General features: G+C 44.6%; 1 protein-coding gene across 3 annotated transcripts in view; it reads left to right on the top strand.

Moving 5' to 3' along the window:
• The window catches only part of ncln (nicalin), a 47,014-nt gene that overhangs the window by 20,650 nt on the left and 4,880 nt on the right, over window positions 1-21,484 (top strand). For 2 of the 3 annotated variants that reach the window (XM_086004498.1, XM_086004497.1), the window contains exons 4-13: window positions 1,706-1,800; window positions 3,616-3,696; window positions 5,615-5,718; window positions 6,932-7,020; window positions 8,302-8,441; window positions 9,545-9,723; window positions 12,607-12,694; window positions 14,768-14,806; window positions 20,092-20,255; window positions 21,381-21,434. In XM_086004498.1, the coding sequence (XP_085860624.1) occupies window positions 1,706-1,800; window positions 3,616-3,696; window positions 5,615-5,718; window positions 6,932-7,020; window positions 8,302-8,441; window positions 9,545-9,723; window positions 12,607-12,694; window positions 14,768-14,806; window positions 20,092-20,255; window positions 21,381-21,434 (1,033 nt within the window). Of the gene's footprint in view, window positions 1-1,705; window positions 1,801-3,615; window positions 3,697-5,614; window positions 5,719-6,931; window positions 7,021-8,301; window positions 8,442-9,544; window positions 9,724-12,606; window positions 12,695-14,767; window positions 14,807-14,858; window positions 14,915-20,091; window positions 20,256-21,380; window positions 21,435-21,484 lie in introns of those variants that run through there. The other variant, XM_086004499.1, reaches the window with a different exon arrangement.

The raw sequence follows: 21,484 nt of genomic DNA, 5'->3' as shown, positions 1-21,484 counted from the left end.
AACTACTGCCTATGGAGAATTAATTTCTTTGAAACTCAGGAAATGAATGAACTAAGAGCAATAAAAGGTGCCTTGTGGAAGTGTGTGTCACAGAATGACTTTGTTCTTGATTTTTTTTTAATTGCCCAATAAATCGTTAACACTATTACAGTGCCATTACAAAACGAGTTAATATTTAACATACTATGACTATATTGTTGGCTACCAGCTCAGGGTCTGCTCTCATGTTTTGCAGCCATTTGAGATTTTTTTCTTTTTTCCTTCCCTCATCTCTTGACAATTTGCTGTTTGGTGGTCCCTGATACTTTGCCCGACTGACCATTATTCGTGAGTTAGACAACTGGGTGGGTTAGACATCGGCCGGTCTCCTCGAGAACTTGGGTTCCAATCCAGCCCACACTGATACAACAAAATCTCTTTTCTGTGTGCTAGTGTAATGGGCATTTATGTGAAATGATTTGGGGCAAATCAGTCCTGTACCTGACTGGCATGGCTCTACAGCAAAAAATGTCCCAAGTTGACAATCTGGTTCAGAGATCACAAGATGGCTACTGTAGGAAATGAAAGTGTGGCACTGGTGCAGTAGTAGGTGTTTTTTTTTAGGCTAAAGCAGAAGTGTGAGGTTGGGGCAGAATACAGGGAACGTTTTCCTGTTTCTGACTTTGTTGCATCTGACTTGGGCGTGCTTATTGCTGACACTGATTGCCTGAAATGGGCAAGAGTTTCATTTCTCAGCATTAATATCCCTCATAATGTGTCTAATAAAATGAAAGGAAAAAATGATATCGCTGCTTGATCCGGCTGCAAAGTCGGGCGATCCTTTTTATTTTCTTGACTCCTAATAATAGCTTTGAGCCCTGCTGGAGCACAGTTCCACAGACACTAATTAACCTCTGGTACCTTGCTGTTTGACTGGAGCGTTCCAGCCAAGCCCAATCCGACCCTAACCTAATGTCCACACAGACACAGCAGGACTCACTGAATGGCAATCAGGAACAGCAGGACTCACTGGATGGCAATCAGGAGCAGGAACCCTGGCTGATTTTTTTCCCTTCCTAGCTCACTGCCCCGGGATGAATTCTGCTCACTCTTACTCCCAGCCATGGTCACCAAACTCAACACCCAACAGGAATTGAGCATGGGACATTCTGGTCTACGTGGCTTAAATGCAACACAGAGCCGTGTTTTTGACACCAAACTATCCATTTGAGACTTGATAGAAGTATGTAGATAAAAAGAACGCTGAAATAAAAACAGAAACTATGCACAGCAGACCCATCAGCAGCTGCCATTCCTGGTAGACTTCTGCGTGAAATATTAACCTGCCCCTTCTCTCTTAGATGCTGATAGGCCTGCTGAATACTTGGAAATGTTTCTGTTTTTAATAGCAATATGTAATGTCATTTGTTCTCCATGTTGATATTAGTATGTCAGTAAAGTGCTTGATACTTTCATAACATGTCCACTTAAAACTGTAGAAAAACGCCCTGTTCTGCCAAGCTTGGCTTGTATCAAGAGCATCCTGAGCTATGTTTATAGGTCTGGTGGTGGGAACAATTTGAAGTACTGAGATTTTGATTTTTATCCCCATAAAGCATTGATGCCAAAAGGCCTTGTTGGCAATACTGTGTGTAGTGTTTCTGTCAACTCTACCAATATCTTGGGTGCATTGAATAAAATGTATTTATTCCTCCCCCCTCCCCAGTCCTCTTGCACACAGCCACAGCCAATGGCTTCCAGATGGTTACGAGTGGGGCCCAAAGCAAAGCCATTACTGACTGGTCAATAACCAGCCTTGAGGTAAGTTGGAATCCTTCTTCTCCATTGTAATGGCTGGTGGTGGTGCTACAAATGAAAATTTCACAGGCTCAATGGCACCACCGTCGGGCACTTGGCTGGTCTGGAGTTGGTTATAAAGAATCGGAGCAAAAATGTTGTCAAATCTAGTATTGCCGTTGCAAATTTTGATCTTGCAATTTTTGAAGAAAGGCTTAAGTTGTGTATTTCACCCCGTTGCAGACTTCAACTGGTATTCAAAGCTGTTCGCTCTCATTGAGCATCTAGTCATTTAACCCATTTCGAGCCAGGCTTTTTCCTTCCAACCATTAGGAACAGGAGTAGGCCATTAAGCTCCTTGAGCCTGTTCTGCCATTCCGATCAGATCATGGCTGATCTGAACCTCAACTCCATTTTGCCCGCCTTTACTCCTTAGCCCTTGATACCCTTACCTAACAAAAAGATCTATCTATCTCTATCTTGAAAATTTCAATTATCCGCAACCCTTCCCTCTCCAGGAACCAGTGTGTTAGCGACAAGGGGATGATTGACTCTGCAGTGAAGGGATATCTGTGCCAATGAGTTGAGCTGTTTCTTGTAGAATGCAACTTAAACGTCTGAAAATTGGGATCTGGCATTGGGTGAATTCCCTTTGGTTTTCCTGTCTCCCACAGCATTGCCCAGCGTCTGTTATAGTGCCTTTTAATATATGAAAGGTCCCGAGGAGGAACTGGTATTGAGCAGCAGCAGTAGAAGGATTGGGGGAGGTGACTGAAAAGATGGTTTAAGATATTGAACAGTCCCTTACAGGAGGGAGAGAAAGGAGCAAGGTTGGAAGGGTTTAGCAAGAACGTTCCAAAGAGTAACAGTGATGGTGGAGCAGAGGAAGTGGGGTTGTACAGTGAGAATTGGAGGACCAAGGACCACAGGGTAGAAAAGGAGCTTGAAGGCTTTTAAAACCAAAATGTGGTGTCGTCTCACCTTTTTTGATTTATCTTGTTTTTCTCCTGTTGGTTTCCAGCTTAATGGTGTCCTGTACTACAGTCCTTTGCTCTTGTCCTATACCGCTGCACTATAGAGAGCATCCTGACAAACTGTATCATGGTATGGTACGGCAGCTGTAGCTCCCATGACCGGAAAGCCCTGCAGCGGGTAGTCAAAACTGCCCAACGCATTACCGGCACCCGGCTACCGACCATAGAACATACATATCAGAAACGCTGCCTACGGAGGGCACGGTCCATCATCAAAGACCCCACCCACCCCAGCCACAGTCTGTTCGCCCTCCTACCATCTGGAAGACGCTACAGATGCATTCGCACCCGTACGACCAGATTTAGGAACAGCTTCTTTCCCAGGGCTGTCAGCCTACTGAACTCCACAAATAAACACTAAAGCCTGCACATCTGCCGATGCACTTTATTATGGTCATATTTATGCTAATATATATGTACAAATGTATGTTGAAATGTTTAAGTGTCCTAATCCAAATTGTACACTCTCGGGAGCCGCAAGCCTACATTTCGTTGTACTGCACTTGTGCACTAGCAATGACAATAAAAGTTGATTTGATTTGATTTCACCTAGGTGTATTAGTGATAATTTAAGTTCTAAAGCTGCCAAATAATGCATTGTGAGACAGTGGGATGTTCTGCCATTTTGCTGTTGGGCTCATTCCCCTGCCCAGAAGTATAACTCCTTCAGTTACTGGTTTTAAAGTCTCTAGTTTATAAAATGTTTTTGCTGTTTCTGATTCTCTGTTAAGTTCATAAAAGAAATGTGACTCCTGAAAGTGTGAGCTGTTTGTTCTGATGTTCCATGCTTGTGTTGTTCCTTTAGGGCAGATTGACTGGTCTGGGTGGAGAGGATCTACCCACCATTGTAATTGTAGCACACTATGACTCCTTTGGAGTGGCTCCTGTAAGTACAGCCCTGGCTATCACAACATAATTACTACTGTTAGTGATTTTTTAGAAACCTGTTTTGTAAGGCTTTTCACAGTCGCAAGGATTTCAGTGAAGCATAATGATTATATGAAAGTTTTATACTACATCCTGTTAAACTATAACTAACATTCTATGCCCTTCCAAACTTTGAGATATTAACCCAAATTAATAACCCAAAATTAATGAATTAAACAGGCAGGTTGCCAGAGAGTTGCTGTGATGCCGTATTCCAGCAGGAGCCAATGGCTTTGTGGAGCATGAAGAGGGTGAAAAATGTTGAGTTTAACTAGCACCGTTTAATCTATCTATAAACATACTAACAAGCAGCAAGGTCTTGTACCTTTTCCCAAGTTGTTACTTTAAACCCAGTTCTCAGTAAATGTATTTCTATAATATCAAGCACTTAGTTTGTTATTTAATCCATTGAGCGTCTCAGATAGAGAAGGATGGGCTCTTTTCCATCGCTGTGCTGTATACAGAGCCTTGTCCAGAATGTAAATCACTTAGAAACAAACTGTACCTAAAATTGTCTGGTACAAACTATGAATGCTACAACAATAGACAGGCAATTGACAGCGTGTCCTACACTCGCTAACTGCAAGGCATTAGAGGAGCTGTTCTGATGGGCAGGCAGCAGTCTGGGGGAAGGCATTTGTAACATGCAGGATAAGTGGCAGATGCTGATAAAGCTTTTTCCCCGTTTGAGTAGATAAATTATCACTAATAACCCAAAATTACTGATAAAACGTGAGCAGCAAGTATATATTGAAATGAGATATTGAATTTCGGTGGACTTGAGGTGTTTCAGCATTACCAACTCAAGGATTCTATATGGATGGACGATGTACATTACATTAAAATTATTTACGCAAAAAGCAATAAAAGTTTGAGACATTAGAGCATCACGCAACAGCCTGGTGGGAAAAGAAACTGTCTGGTGCAGCGCTGGGCCATACCGTGTGCACTGAGAGCTGATCTCAGGCAGGGCTTGGTAAGGTGACTAAAACTAGCGTCGTTAACCCTGGGCTGGAGGGGGTGGGGCAGGGGTTAGTTCCTGCTGCAAAGTGTCAGTGTGGGGAAATTAGGTGAGAACAGTCTGTGGCAATACAGTGAAGTCAAAGGCATTGGGGAGTTCAAAATGTAGTTGGCTGATAGACTTTAAGAACATAAGAAATAGGAGCAGGAGTCGGCCATACAGCCCCTTGAGCCTGCTCCGCCATTCAATAAGATCATGGCTGATTATGTCAACTCCGCTTTCCCGCCCGATCCCCATATCCATTGATTCCATAAGTGCCGAAAAATCTATCGATCTCCGTCATGAATATACTCAATGACTGAGCATCCATCGCCTTCTGGGGTAGAGTTCCCACAACCCTCTGAGGGAAGACATTTCTCCTCATCGCAGTCCTAAATGGTCGATCCCTTTTCCTGAGACTATGACCCCTAGTTCTAGACTGTCCAGCCAGGGGAAAACAGCCTCTCCGCATCTACCCTGTCAAATCCACTTATGTTTCAATGAGATCACCTCTCATTCTTCTGGAAAATATAGGGCCTCTCTACTCAGTCTCACCTTAGGACAGTCCTCTCATCCCAGGAATCGATCTAGTGAACCTTTGTGCACCCCCTCTAAGGCAAGTATATCCTTCCTTTGAGGTAAGGAGACCAAAACTGTACACAATACTCCAGGTGTGGTCTCACCAAAGCCCTGTATGATTGCAGCAAGACTTCCTTACTCTTATACTCCAACCACCTTGCAGTAGGTAAATTGAGGCATTAGAGGGACAAAGTGGATGGGTCATTCTTTTGTCTTTGACGTTTTGTGTCTTAACAATTTAATGTATGGAATAAATAGGTTTTTTTTCTTCCCCCATCCTATCCCGCTCCCCTGACAGTGGCTGTCTTACGGTGCCGATTCTAATGGTAGTGGCGTAGCAGCTTTACTAGAACTGGCTCGACTATTTTCCAAACTCTACACTTACAAGAGGACACATGCCGGGTGAGTGCAAAAAGCAGTTCCAAAAGCTTGGTTGTGAAATAGCGCCGCAAGGAATTTCGAATTTTGTTTCTTTTCTGCTTTTAGTTTATATAAAGTGTTGCAATATTGAAAGGAATGGAAATGTGAAACCGAGAGATTTTCTGACTTGTACTGTGCCAGCACACTACAATTTTATTTCAGTGCTCACTTAGAACTGATAAGCGTGCAATGAGTGAGTTTGTTACTTTTGTTTTCCTCTTGCCTCAACCCCTCCAATTGACCCAGGGCATTTTGTGTGCACGTCTGCAGACCTGGAGTAATCCATATCTAAACTTTGTATGAAGCAGATTCCTTCTGCTAGTCGCTTTTGCCCACCTTCCGATATAGTTCGGATTGATAAATGCAGTGCACAGTGTGGGATTAGTGAATCGAAGGATCGCAGATTCGATTCCCATTCAGTGCTGACCAGGGCAACAATAAGGCCTGTATAGTTGACCTCGGCACCACTGGCCTACGGTTGAGGAGAAATCGGCTAGGATTCTTGCTTCTGAAAGAAAGAAAGACTTGCATTTATCTAGCGCCTTTCACGACCACCGGACGTCCCAAAGTACTATTTGAAGTGTAGTCACTGTTGTAATGTAGGAAACGCGGCAGCCAATTTGTGTGCAACAGCTTCCACAAACAGCAATGTGATAATGACCAGATAATCTGTTTTTGTTATGTTGATTGCGGGAGAAATATTGGCCAGGACGCCGGGGATAAGTCCCCTGCTGTGCATTGACCTGTGCTGAGAAAATATGCCTAATTAGACTTCATGAGGATATCATTAAGGTCATGTTGCGAAAGTGCCCGCAGTTATGCAGCTTGCTAGCGTTGTCTCAGCTCGCACGTGAGCAGCTACAGTACTTGGATTAGATGAGGACGAGTGCCTGTGGGACCATATCCTAACATGGGTCAGGGCATTTGGGAGGGGTGGGGTGGAGGATATTGGGATGGGGTGGAAGATCAGCCAATCAACAAATCAATGGGAACTGCTACAGAAAAATGTACTAAACAGACTGTGCTATCTTTGAAATTCTTCCTAAAAATAGAAGGGAAACATTATTAGTCACCAGTTTAATTTGTAGGTTTCTCAGTCGAGCACTTGGCTGGAAAGAATAACTGTCAATTACATTGTTTTTGTTTCGATGTTTTTTATTTGTAAAATAACACTTGGTCTGCAATAATTTTTCAGATATAATATCCTGTTCTTTGTATCCGGAGGAGGCAAATTCAATTACCAGGGCACCAAACGCTGGCTGGAGGATAGCCTGGATCACACAGGTAAGATGAAGGATTGTGTCTCTGTGCATTTGAGCATGCAGCCCACCTCCCCAGCAGAGGTATGAGTGCCAGTGAAGAATGGGGGTTGCATACATCCCTCAGATATGAAATTACTGTCCCCACCACTTAAACCACCCATGTTTAAATTGGGCAAATAGTGCAAACCATTTGCCATCACCATTATTGTCAATTACAAAGTTGCCGTTTACAGCATGTTAAGCGCACCGTCTTTCGGGCAGAAACGGGTATCCGGTGAGTAGTTTGCACCAGTTACCTATTATATTTCTCCGTTATGGAGCCATACAGGGAATTCTGCTGAAGAGAAGATGGGAGGAGTTGATTGATCTCTGGACAGCGTCAGCATGGAAGCGCAATTCTGGCCTCATGCGCATCCCTGAGTTTAATCGCTCCACCATTGGCGACCGTGCCTTCAGCTCTCGGTTCTGGAATTCCCTCCCTAAACCTCTCCACCTCTCTACCCCTCTCTCACTCCTCCTGTAAGACACTCCTTAAAACCTACCTTTTTGACCAAGTTTTTGGTCATCTGTCCTAATATCATGTGGCTTGATGTCAAATTTCATTAATGCTCTTGTGAAGCACCTTGGGATGTTATGTTAAAGGCGCTATATGAATGCAAGTTGTTGTTGAGACGCCTGTAGTTCTTTACCATGTCCGATTACACAGAACATTACACAATAACTGTGGTGTATATTGCACCAGAGAGGGGTACTAGCGGGTCAGGATTCTAGAAGTCGAAACCATCCAATGCGTACAGCGGGCAAATTGTGTTCCCACCAACGCGCCCTGCCCTCTTCAGCGGTGGAGACTACCACTAAAAAGGTGCACATGATGCAAACTTGTTACTCATGGGCATTGGCTCTCAATAGAGATTTTCCCCACCCTGTTTTAAGAAATGATAATTAACAATAAGGAATTCGGGAGAAACTTCTTTACTCAAAGTGGTGAGCATCTGGAACTTGCTACCCCATGGAGTGATTGAGGCAAATAGCATGGGTGCATTGAAGGGGAAGCCAGATAAGTAGGTGAGGGAGAAAGGTATTGAAGAATAGGGTGAGATGAAGTTGGATGGGAGGCGGCTCGTGTGAAGCATAAACATGGACCTGTTGGGCCGAATGCTGTAAAATTCTCTAATAATTTCCTTGTAAACTCCATCTCCCAGTTAAAATGATCAGGTTCACCCTGCTTCTGTGAGGAGAACCAGCGTTCACCAGAGTGTCTGCTTGGCTGTAATCTTGTGGGTGGGGGCTCCATGTTTTCCAGATTCGAGCCTTCTTCAGGATAACGTTGCTTTCGTTTTGTGCCTCGATACGTTGGGCAGTGACGATAGCCTTTATCTTCACGTTTCAAAGCCGCCTAAGGAAGCTACCCCACAGCACGCCTTCCTGAAGGAACTGGAAACAGTAAGTGTGTCGCCACGTCAAGATCCGCTTTCCCAATAGAACTCGAGGGATCTGCCGGAGATGCAGTTGTAATGTGCGACAGGACAAGACCCTGGGCTTGCACCCCATGTTTCCGCTTTTCACTTTTCCCTTTTACCCCACGACCCTCATTGGTGTAATGCTTTATCACATCCTCAGTATTTCTGGAATCACTTCACACAGTAAATTGCTCTCAAAGTGTCGTGTTTGTGGAATGTTGCTGGTACAGAATGGCTATTGCATTGGCCGACATAAGTGGTATTTATCCCACTCTGACCTTTCAGTGAAGTGGGTAGATGGGAATTCCACTCCCAGCCCTCTACCAGTGATCCCTTGAGCCAGCTATAGAGTGCCTATGCGGCACTCGTTCATTTTTTTTCCTCCATGGGACAGAGGTAAACCGCCCCCATCGCGCGCTGCATCCCACTGACCGCAAGGCCAAGATCAGAAACTCGCTCAATGGAAAATGGCCACCACGTTTAAGTAAAATTAAAAATTTTGCAGCTCCGTTGGTAAATGCAATTCTCTCTCCGTTTTTAGTATGGAGCTGAGTGGGGAGGTCCCAGGTTTGATCCTTGGCTTGTGCTCAGTTAGTTAATCTCATCCAGTGCGGAGGCTATTGTTTGCTTCAATTCCCGTGATTAAAGGGGAAAATCGGCCAGGATTCCACTTCCTGAAACTGAGCAGAAAAGTTCTATGCGGACTGTGCTGATTTGGTCGGTCTCACCCAGGGCAGAGGCGACAATTGACCTCTGTGCCCCCAAATTAATCGGGCTGGGTTCCTGCTCCTGACGACCATCCATTATCCCCACTGGAAAATATGCGCGTGTACACGTGTAGGCAACTACGGAATTGGCCTTTGCTGGTGTTCTCCCAAGGTTGAGCATCTCGATTCGTGCATGAGGAACCTGAGAGTTGACGGTGCTTTTTAGGAGCTGGTCCTTGCATGAGTTAGCATCTTCAGGAGCGATCGTGGGCGGTGGGGGAGTTATATGACCAAAAAAAGAGATCTGTTGGTTTATTGAAAACCCAAACTCTCTTTTTAAATTTTAAAATGCTGGAATTTTTTGAATTTTAAAATGCAGGTGACCTCCAGCAAGTTTCCAGAAGTCAAGTTCTCCATGATCCACAAAAAAATCAACTTGGCGGAGGACATGTTGGCCTGGGAGCACGAGCGATTCGGAATCCGCCGATTACCAGCATTCACAATATCCCGCCTAGAAAGCCATAAAAACAGCCTGCGGACCAGTGTTATGGACATGAGGTGAGAGCAGCCTCCTCATTGCTGCTTTAATTATTTCATTGAGCATGTTTTGTTTTAGTTTGTGTTGTACTATTCTAAAATAACCAGTTAATGCAGAGTATCCATGCTTTTTGTACCTGTTGACTGTATAGTTGCTCCCCACAAAGCCTTGTAGGTCACATTGGCCCAGAAATTCGGGTCGGGGGCTTCCCGCGGGTTCAAGCCCCCGACCTGCACTTACCTTGCGCACCAGCCGTTGAGCTGTGGGCCCCCGTGGAATTCCGATCCTGGGCCTCCTCCAACTGCCGGCGCGCAGTGCTTGCGTATCCCAGGGGCGCAGTTAGTTCGATGCGTCCCCTGGGATCACGTGGGCCATGGAGAGCCAATGGTAGCAGGGAAATGCCCATTCATAAAATTGACAGGAAGAGCTGTCAAACCTATAAATACTATAAGCCCCAAAACATCACTAAAACTTCAAATAATTTTTTTTTTTTAATCTCATTTTTAAAATAACTAAATTACATGAAATAATTATTTTAAACATTTATTAATTACATTTTCTAACTGGGCTAAAAATAAACTTACCTTTCTTTAAAGTATTTAAAAATAATAAACCTGTGGAAAAAATGTTTTAATTTTAATTAATTCACCACTTACCTTGTTAAAAGCAGGCCCTGCACCTGCTTTTTAAAAGTGTAACTGCTGGAGACTTACCCTCCCGGAGAAACCCGGTAAAAATACGTAAGTTCCATGCGCAGGCGCTGCCTCTCCGGCGCACGTGTTCCACCTGTCAACCCCTTCTTTCAGGGGAACGGAAGTGCCAGTTTCCCGCGCGTGCGCAATGCATGCACGAAATCGGCACTTTCATTGGGCCTACGCGTGAGTACCCAGTGCGTACTCACGCGTTGGGACCCGAATTTCTGTGCCATGAAGTTTAAATCCATGTTCCCATTAATTTGCATCAGCAACTTGCATTTGTATAGCGCCTTTAACATAGTAAACCGTCCCATGGCCCTTCACAGGAGCGATTATCAAACAAAATGTATCTGAAGTTGCTGATACTAACCGGTTCTCGCTTGGGATTTATCACCAATGAGAGGCGCCGTTTCCAAATCACCAGACCCATAAAAATCAAACCGACCAAACCAGCAAATAAGAAATGGGACCTAGCTGCCTGGGCTCACAGGTTGTCCTGGTTTGGGCCATGTCGTCCTTTGGTTGTAGTTTGGATGCCCCAAGTTACTGTTAATGGCTGTTATTCGTTCGACTGGTCAGATCATCATTTTACAGCTGAGTGTTACAGGGCTGCCACTGACTCATTTTCTAACTTGTCTGTCTGTTGGAGGTCTCTTGCCTGCTTCAGGCTGGTTACCTTGCTCTTTCTGCAGTCTGTCATGTTGTGTTCAGATTTGTTTTAAAGCAGTTGGAAAGTGTGACTCTGTTGCCCTGCTTATCCCACTAAATTAAAGGAATGCTGTGCGATAAGGTCCAGTGATTTAGTTAGATAGCAAACTAGCCCGGCAAACGGTGAGGAAAGCCTTAATTAACCCACTCGATTGTGCGACCTTGTGCCCAGCTCTCTCACCCTGTTGTGCCCAATTTTGAGGGAAACTAGGGAATCGGGCAAACTCCAGGAGACCCTGTTTACCAATGACTTAACTTTCCTAATCCTACCCCATCCTCCTGATATACTGTAACATCCTTCTCAAGCAGGATGCAACAGTGAGGGATTTTTGTGACTTTAGATAAGGAAAATGTAAATTTATAAATTGGCTTCAGTCTGCTATATCTCTGGGTGAAACCCACATTTTCTTTGGCACCAGTTGCCAAGACACAACTGGCTTTTAAATATTAAATATTTCTCGGCTTCATTGCATACCTACCCCTAGTTGGTTGGATGTTCAGCGTCCGCTCTACTTGTGTGTTCTGTTTGCCTTGAGGGTAAAGTCAAATACCGGTCGAATGAAAATGTAAACATTTGCTTTTGCTTTACTTTGGAAGCAAGTAGAATGACTGGCAGGTTTATATTGTTACAGCAAAAGACACCGCTCCTGCTCCTCGGCTGAAGAGCAACCTCAAGCGAGATGAGCATACTCAAAGCAAGGTGCCTCCATGGCTCACTAGCTAGCACTGTAGTTTCTGGGTTAGAAGATTGTGGTTTGAGCCCTGCACCAGGACTTGAACCCATAATCTAGGCGGACACTCCAGTGCAGCACTGCGGACGTGTTCCATTGTTTGAGCTGATGTCTTTGGATAGGACAGCAATGCCCTGGGTGTCTGGATGTTAAAAGCTGTAATGGGAAGATGGTAGGGTTGCTATTCCAGAAAGATGAGATCAAGCGGCTCGCTACAATTGGACATGGCATAAGCAGAGTTTTGTGGAATACCAGGGAAAATCACATCTTTTAGGAAGAATGTCGCTCCCATGCCTATTGTGACTGCATTGCACTGGGATTGAAGTCTGTGAGGTTACTTGTACTTCCTGTCTCTGAGGAGAGCAGATTACAAAACTGAAGCTTTCAAGATTATGAAGGGGATCGACAAAGTTGATTTAGACAAATTGCTCAGTAGAAATGAAGGTTGAAACTGCGGAGCACAAAATTAGGAAGTTAAGAACAAGAAGGGAAGCTAGGTGGAACTTTTTCTTTCCGGTCGTAATGAATTGTGCATAAAAAAAATTCTCGGGAGGCCATTTGAAGCAGACCATATCAATGAACTCCAGAGGCAGTTGGATGAGCGAGAAAGGATTGAGGGATATGGTGAGAGCCTAGGTTCGATCTATCAAAAAAGGTCAGGGTTGCTCCTAAAATAATTGTGGCATTAAATGTTGGCGACTGGCGTATCTTGTGTCTTGCGATGGATGTCGAGCAAAGTTTTCATCATCTGATGTCCTCCCAAATTTAGGTCCCAGATTGATATTCAGAAGTTAAGTCGCAATACCAAAGTAATTGCTGAGGCACTGGCACGGGTAATTTACAACCTAACAGAGAAGGTAAGGGTGTTTCTTTCATTTCTTAGTCACTTTTACTTTATTTTTTTATATGCATGTGCAAGTAACCGCAGAAAAGTGTCTTTTTATTTTGAATGAACGGACTCGTCTGCCCGTGATGATCTGGTGAGTTTAAAAAAAGAAGGTAACATTTGTTTTGGGAGGATTTTTTTGTCAATAGGTATTGTATCTGTTTTCATGGATACCTCTGAAATGAAAGGTGACCTTTGGGGTGACAGTGTGTTTGGAGCTCCCCCGTGTTTTGCAGTGAGGTATGAGGCTGCAGGTTTCTACCTACGATTTATCTGAGGAAGGATGTTCTTGCCATGGAAGGAGTGCAGCGAAGATTCACCAGGCTGATACCTGGGATGGCAGGAATGACGTATGAGGAGAGATTGGGCTTATACTTGCTGGAGTTTAGAAGAATGAGAGGGGATCTCATTGAAACTTATAAAATTCTAACAGGACTAGACAGACTAAATGCAGGAAGGATGTTCCCGATAGCCGGGGAGTCTAGAACCAGGGGTCACAGTCTAAGGATAAGGGGTAAGCCATTTAGGACAGAGATGAGGAGGAATTTCTTCACCCAGAGAGTGGTGATCCTGTGGAATTCTCTACCACACAAGACAGTTGAGGCCAATTCATTAAATATATTCAAGAAGGAGTTATATTTCTTAAGGCTAAAGGGATCAAGGGATATGGGGAGAAAGCAGGGATAATGTACTGAATTTATGATCAGCCATGATCTCATTGAATGGCGGAGCAGGCTCGAGGGGCCGAATGGCCTACTCCTGCTCCTATCTTCTATGTTTCTAATATTTGCTGTGCCTCCCATCTCGGTCACGACACTGTAGGGAGGAGAGTTCCTAGAACTGTGTTGCCTTGCCACCTCTCTCCTTCCAAACCCTCTTATAAACCTCTCCCTCTCTCCCCTGTCTTCACCCCCCCCCGCCCCCCCATGCCTCCCGCTCCACAATTCTTCCACCACCTGCGCAGTGTCCACCTCTCCACCATTTAGATGAAAGGGGTGTGATATAAATCTGTCTAGGTGGTGTTGTCGCTGCAGCTGTTGTCTCTACCTAGTGGCTGGCTGTAGATCAGCATGCGTGGGGAACTGGGAATAATCTCCAGCCTCTTTCACTGGGGTGGTGCTGGAGACTCCAAATGGGGAGGAGAGAAAATATCTCATGGCGTAAAAAAAACTCCTTTTTTTGAATATTGAATCGGCACTCGCTGCTCAAAACAAAAAAATAAAGAATGTTAATATATATTGGATATAAGGAGAAATAGCGAGTTTTGAGAATATAAATAAACATGAAGGGTTCCACTCTGAATGTTAACCTATCTTTTTCTTTCAGACACTGATGGATCTGATGTGCGTTTCCAGCATTTTCTATTTTAATTTTCAGAATGTTAATCTTGGTTAATTGCAGCAGCAGCTTCTGGTGTAGCAATGCCCCGCTCCGGCAAGATTGAGCCCAATGTTGAGCACTGGCTTGCTTGAAGGTTATTCTCGGGAGGATTCAGTTATTCCAAGCCCATGGAATGACGGGACACAGATCTGCCTGTGATCCCTCCGACTCCGCTCCCGGTTTTGATCATGCGGCAACAAGGAGTTACCGACTTGTGCTGCGAATGCAGGAATTACCTGTGCCTCTTAATAATGTACTCTCGCTTTTTCTCTCTCTGAAGTGCAAGAGGGGAGGGAATTGAGGGATATGGGAATAGGGCAGGAAAGTGGAGTTGAGGTCGAAGATAAGCCATGATCTTATTGAATGGCAGAGCAGGCTCGAGGGGCTGTATGACCTCCTCCTGCTCCTAATTCTATGGAACTGCACTGGTTTTCAGTCCCAACACTCCACAGCCAAACAGGCTACATACCAAGTAACTAATCTGCCAAAGGCCACCAGTCAGATAGAGTTGGGCCACAAGTGGCCCTTGAGCCTATATCCTTGGTATATAGTGTGCGCACACATAGCTCCGGGTGTGTGTCTCATCCAGTTTTCCCGCCTTCTGTGATCTGTCTGTTCAGCCTTTACAGGGCTGTCTCTTTTTAAGTTTGTTTTCTTTTTTTAGGGTGCCCCAGAGGACCTTCAGATCTTCACAGAGCAAATGGTAAGCAGAGTGCTTCTTAATTTCTCTAAACTTCACTTTCCTTTTTTTAAAGCAAATGGCATCCCAGCTGCTGTTTCTTACTGGAGTTGAGGTGCACAGTAGCTGCAGGTGAGTCTATACCTGGGGAACTGAGGTAATGTCCTCTGTCTTAATGCTCGACAAGAGGATGAGGTTGGTGGTGAGATGTTTTTAAACAGTGGGATCGGGTGTCTAGCTCCCAGACCAATTAGAGCCAAGTATTGTGGGTAGCGACCAAGGGTATTGCCTGACCTCAGTGTCAGAAATAATTAATTAATTTAGGCTGCATTATGCTGCAGCAACAACTGCAGAATCAATTTGCAGCTTGTAATAAAAGATGTACATTACCTGACTGCAATCACAGACATATAGCCAGGGGAGAGCTCTGTATTTGCATGCAAGGATCTACACACACAAGGATTTTTTTTTAAGTATTGAAGTTAATAAAGTGCCTAACGGAGAACTTGTGAGTCTCTTGGGAACTTTTCGAAACCCGACTTGGCACCGCACTGGAGTTATACTCCATCCGTGACAAACTCCTTTGTCATATGAAATGGCCTCCCCAGGGGATTGGACCCAATGTTCCCCGTAACTTCTTTTGGGGGATGCGCTACCCATTCAAAGTTTTGCGCATGCGCGATGTTTCACATTGAATAAGCCGGTCTCTGGATGGGCAGACAGCTGCACAGCTTAGAGGGAGCATTGATTGGACCAGACCAACTCCAGAGTTATATTGTCACTTTTGCACCGCTGCAATGCACAAGTGCCAGTATAACGGCTCCCTGGGTTATCAAATGGGTCGTCCGCCGATTTACTCTTATTTGCTAAATGCACTGCCTGATGTCGTACTGAGCCATGCGCACCAGGCGGTCCCAGGTGCGGTCCCAGGTACAATCCCTGGTCTGTGGTGTTAGTTGATGTCAGCCAAGGGATTTAACTGATCTCCGTACCGCTGAGCTAGAGAAGAGAAAAAGAATCATCCCTGATTCCTGCTAAAGTGTGTGTGTGTGACATTGGGGTGTGGTTCTCCTCCTCCCCCCCCCCCCCCCCCCACATAGCAAAATAACCTGCCAGCTTTCGTGGAAAGATTGGCCACTTTGGGTGAACTACTGTAGGTTGACCGTGCTTGTGGAACTTTAGCTAAGCACAGCAGAGGAAAGCGAGAAGGATATAAATGTGATTTATATCTTCTTTACCCAGAGAGTGGTGCGAATGTGGAACTCGCTACCAACGGGAGTACAGGAAACACTTTTTTTTATCCGGGACCGGCGTGGTGCCGGTTTATCAAAAAGTCCGGATTACTGAGAGGTATAGTTAAAAGGTACGAGAGCTCCGTACACAGCAACAAATCCAGGCTTCCCTGTTGCTTAGCAACAGGTGCAAGAAGCCCGGCCACAGACCAAGCGTCCCTGTTGCTTAGCAACAAGTGCAGGAACCCCCGATTACACAGCCAAGAATCAACAAACGGCCACTAATATGAAGAAAAACTTAACTGAACCTACTCCTGAATTTTGCCGGTTAACCGAGATTTCCGGTTGTTTGGGTGCCGGTAAATCGAGAGTTTCCTGTAGTTGAGGCGAATAGTATAGATACATTCAAGGGGAAGCTAGATAAGCACATGAGGAAGAAAGGAGAAGAAGGTTATGCTAATAGGGTTAGATGAAGAGGGGTGGGAGGAGACTCGTTTGGAGCATAAACACTGGCACGGAGCAGTTGGTCCGAATGACCTGTGTGTGCTGTAAATTCTATGTAATTTTATGATTGAGGGGCCTTAATATATGACATGGTGTCGGCTAGAATTGCGGGAGGGTGGTTGAAAAATTGGTGTTGCAGTCTTGCTCTTCAATCTAGCTGCTTCTCATTGAACATCGTACTTGCATATATATCGGCATTGTTCACCTAAGTGTAGCCTTCACTTGTTTGTGAATTGCCAAACGGATGGCCACCTTTGAAAGATGAGCACACATTTGCAAACTGTAATGCTGACATATCAAACAACCTAATAGTGTCATCCGTGGCTCAGTGGTAGCACTCTCACCTTTGCGTTAGAAGGCTGTGGGTTCAGGTGCCTCTCCAGAGATTTGCAGCAAAAAATCTCAGCTGACACTTCAGTGCAGCGCTGCACAGTTGAAGGTGCTGTCTTTCAGATAAAATGTTAAACCAAGGCCCTGTCTGCCCTCTTGGGTGGATGTTAAAGATCCCATGGCACCATTTTGAAGAAGAGCTGGGGAGTTCTCCCCAATATAGTTATATATAAAGAAAAAGGGTGGCTAAAGTAAATGTTGGTCCCTTAGAGGATGAGACCGGGAAATTAATGGTGGGAAATATGGAGATGGCAAAAACACTGAATGAATATTTTACATCAGTCTTTACAGTAGAAGACACTAAGAATATCCCAACACTGGACAAACAGGGGGCTAAAGGGGGGGGGAGGAGCTAAACACGATCAAAATCACTAAGGAAGTGGTACTCGGTAAAATAATGGGACTCGAGGCGGATAAATCACCTGGACCTGATGGCTTACATCCTAGGGTCTTGAGGGAAGTGGCGGTAGGGATTGTGGATGCATTGGTAATAATTTTCCAAAACTCCCTGGACTCGGCAAAGGTCCCGGCAGACTGGAAAACTGCAAATGTAACACCCTTATTTAAAAAGGGCAGTAGACAGAAGGCTGGAAACTATAGACCGGTTAGCCTAACATCTGTGGTAGGTAACATTTTGGAGTCCATTATTAAGGAGAGAGTAACAGGACATTTGGATAATCATAATTTAATAGGACAGAGTCAGCATGGTTTTATGAAGGGGAAGTCATGTTTGACAAATTTGCTGGAGTTCTTTGAGGAAGTAACGTATAGGGTGGATAAAGGGGAACCAGTGGACGTAGTGTATTTAGACTTCCAAAAGGCATTTGACAAGGTGCCACACAAAAGATTATTGCTTAAGATAAAAAATCACGGGATTGGGGGTAATATTCTGGCATGGATAGAGGATTGGCTATCTAACAGAAGGCAGAGAGTTGGGATAAATGGTTCATTCTCAGACTGGCAATCAGTAACTAGTGGTGTTCCGCAGGGGTCAGTGCTGGGTCCCCAACTCTTCACAATCTATATTAACGATTTGGAGGAGGGGACCGAGTGTAACATATCAAAGTTTGCAGATGATACTAAGATGGGAGGGAAAGTAGTGAGTGAGGAGGACATAAAAAACCTGCAAGGGGACATAGACAGGCTAAGTAAGTGGGCAGAGATTTGGCAGATGGAATACAATACTGGAAAGTATGAGGTTATGCACTTTGGCAGGAAAAATAGTAGAGCAAGTTATTATCTTAATGGCAAGAAACTTGAAAGTACTGAAGTACAAAGGGATCTGGGGGTCCTGGTGCACGAAACTCAAAAGGTTAGTATGCAGGTGCAGCAAGTGATTAAGAAGGCCAATGGAATGTTGGCTTTCATTGCTAGGGGGATAGAATATAAAAATAGGGAGGTATTGCTTCAGTTATACAAGGTATTGGTGAGACCGCACCTGGAATACTGCGTACAGTTTTGGTGTCCATACTTAAGAAAGGACATACTTGCTCTCGAGTCAGTACAAAGAAGGTTCACTCGGTTAATCCCGGGGATGAGGGGATGGACATATGAGGAGAGGTTGAGTAGATTGGGACTCTACTCATTGGAGTTCAGAAGAATGAGAGGCGATCTTATTGAAACATATAAGATTGTGAAGGGGTTGGATCGGGTGGATGCGGGGAAGATGTTCCCGATGATGGGTGAAACTAGAACTAGGGGGCATAGTCTTAGAATAAGGGGCTGCTCTTTCAAAACTGAGATGAGGAGGAACTACTTCACTCAGAGGGTGGTAGGTCCATGGAATATGCTGCCCCAAAAAGCTGTAGAAGCTACATCATTACATAAATTTAAAACAGAAATAGACAGTTTCCTAGAAGTAAAGGGAATTAAGGGTTATGGGGAGCGGACAGGAAATTGGACATGAGTCTAGGTTCGGATCGGTCATGGCCCTGTGGGTAGCGGAGCGGGCCCAGGGGCCGTGTAGCCTGATCCTGCTCCTATTTCATGTGTCTAATTCTGTTAGATTCAGGAGATGGTTCTGGGATAGTGGATTGGCGGTTAGGATCAGATCAGCCATGATCTTATTGAATGGCGGAGCAGGCTCGAGGGGCCGATTGGCCTACTCCTGCTCCTATTTCTTATGTTCTTATATTTATCCCTCTACCTACACCTAAAAACAGATTGTCTGGTGATGTATCAAATTGCTGTTTGTGGGACCTTGCTGTGCACAAATTGGCTGTCACATTTCCTACATTGCAACAGTGACTGCACTTCAAAAATATTCATTAGCTGTAAAGCGCTTTGACGTCCTTGGGTGGTGAAAGGCGCTATAGAAATTCAAGTCTTTCTTTTACATTAAAGAGGAAAAGCAGTGAATGCTGAGCAATAGGCAATAATGAGAGGGTAGGATTATGGGATAATATGACTGGAGAAGATTTTTGAATGCAGGTGGGAATTGAGCAGGTAGTTGCAGAGGACAGAACTGAGGAGATTGCGGAGTGGCCACCAATGGTAGAACGGAGGAAGCTGGGATAAAGGGTAGCGCGGTGTTAGAGGAGCGGAAGGTGTGTGGGGAAATGTCGGGCTGCGGATTACTAAGGCAGGCTGGAGCGAGGCTCTGGCCACTGGCAACCAGTGGAACTTGGAGATGCCTGCAGGCGACAATTCGGGCTGCGATGATTTGAATAAATTGTAACTTGTGGCGAGGGGTCAAGCTGGCTAGAAGAGGGTCAGAGATGCCTTGCAGCTGTGGATTTGGATTTAGGTGAAGGTGGGCAATTATTGGTAATGAAAAAACCAACAGTGTTTTCTGTAAAATTGTGTGGATCATTTTCACTCCTGTCTACCGATTATAATCACTAACTGACTGTAGAGTTACTGTAATAGGCTGTCCCTTTTTAGTAAAAAAGTAGTTCAAGTGCTTTTATGTGGAACTCCTTACTTTCTGCAGGCTTTTAAAACTCAAGCTTGGCATCACCTTATTACTCTTCGATTTGCATCAGCTTCTCTCCTACACTTGCTTACTTTGGTGTCCTGCACTGTGGGCCTTGGCCCTTCAAACCCCTATCTTTGCGAGCATGAATTTCCAACATATGTCAAGTCAGAAACTAAAGAGCAAGGTGATGTTCTGGAATATGTGTGTTAATTTTCAGTGCCACTCACTCACCGTTTGTCTGCTTCTCCCCCTCCCGTCCAATTCAGCAACTACAGCAGGACCAGCTATCATCAGTACTTGACTGGTTAACAGCCCAACCGAGGGCAGCACAGCTCATTGATAAGGACAGCACCCTGATCTCCACTATGGAATATTACATGAGTCGATACTTGAAAGATGTCAAACGTCATCATGTGAAGGCAGACAAAAGGTACATTGTGCTTTTATTAAAGAAAAGCTACCGTACTGGTGCCCACGTCAGCCACGCCCCAAATATGGACCATTCATGATGAGAATTAACTTGCTTATTGGCTACATCTTCAACACTAGTTGTTTCTTTTGCTGTAAGCATTAAGGCTTATGTATGACTTAATACAGTAATCAAACGCAAGATAGGTTTGCAGCAATTGTCAGTCATTAATCCATCAGTGTGGACACCAACTGCATTGAGTTTCCTGTCTGTAGATGTCCATGATGATGACTACCGCAGAGATGGGAAATGTAGAGCGAAAACTCAATATTAACTCTACAGTGTATACCAGAGCAAATGACACATATTTGGGAGTAATGCCACAATGGTGAACCCATCTCTACATTCTGATGACGGTGGAGAATGTTGATTCAAAGTTGAGAGTGTCGAAGTCCCCTCCACTCGTTCTTTGAATGACTAAAATAATATTAGAAGCTATCCGTGTCGGTCAGTGATGTAATGCTGTGCACTTGGTCCAGTTTGATCGGGATTGGCCCATTATTCCCTATGATTTGCCTTGCATCCATGACTGAAGTGTCGGCTTGACACAGCTGATGGCATTCTCTCCCGAGTCAGATGGTGGTTTCAAATCTCACTCCAGGTCTTGAGCACATAATCTGGGTTGGCACGGTGGTGCAGTGCTGAGTGGCCATCCTTCAGATGAAGCATTGAGGTCTTATCTGCCTGTTCAAGTGGACAGTAAAGATTCCGTGGCAATATTCAAAGACAAGCAAGATGTTCTCCTAGTGTCTTGGTCAATATTGGTCAACACTTTGCGATGTTTCTGAAAGATATGACAAGTTGCCATATAAACAAAGGTATTTAGTTTCAGTGGTGCTTACTAGCCAATAGGCGTGCTATTGTTGGAGTTTGAATTGGCTTGCATCGCTCTTCCTCCCAAAGTCGAGCTGATACAGGGCTTAATCCAGGTACCAGCAGGAACATATATAGCCGGTTGGGGTCAGTCACTCGGGGCCTCAAACCTCTGGGTTGTGAAGCTAGAATTTTAGCTGTTACAGGACAACCAAGTTTTCTTAACTTATTCATCCATTCCGTTAGAACTTTATCTTTTTCTGTTGATTGCAGAGATCCAGAATTTCTCTTCTATGATCAGCTGAAACAAACCATGAATGCATACAGGTACGAGATACACCCCACAAGAATGCACCACCCCTGTAGCTCGGTGGGTG

The sequence above is a fragment of the Somniosus microcephalus genome, chromosome 13, assembly GCF_052327205.1.
Source record: "Somniosus microcephalus isolate GS21.2 chromosome 13, FLI_Smic_1.0, whole genome shotgun sequence".
Classification (NCBI taxonomy): domain Eukaryota; kingdom Metazoa; phylum Chordata; class Chondrichthyes; order Squaliformes; family Somniosidae; genus Somniosus; species Somniosus microcephalus.
The sequence above is the reverse complement of the archived record's forward strand: the minus strand, read 5'-3'. Positions and strand labels throughout refer to the sequence as shown.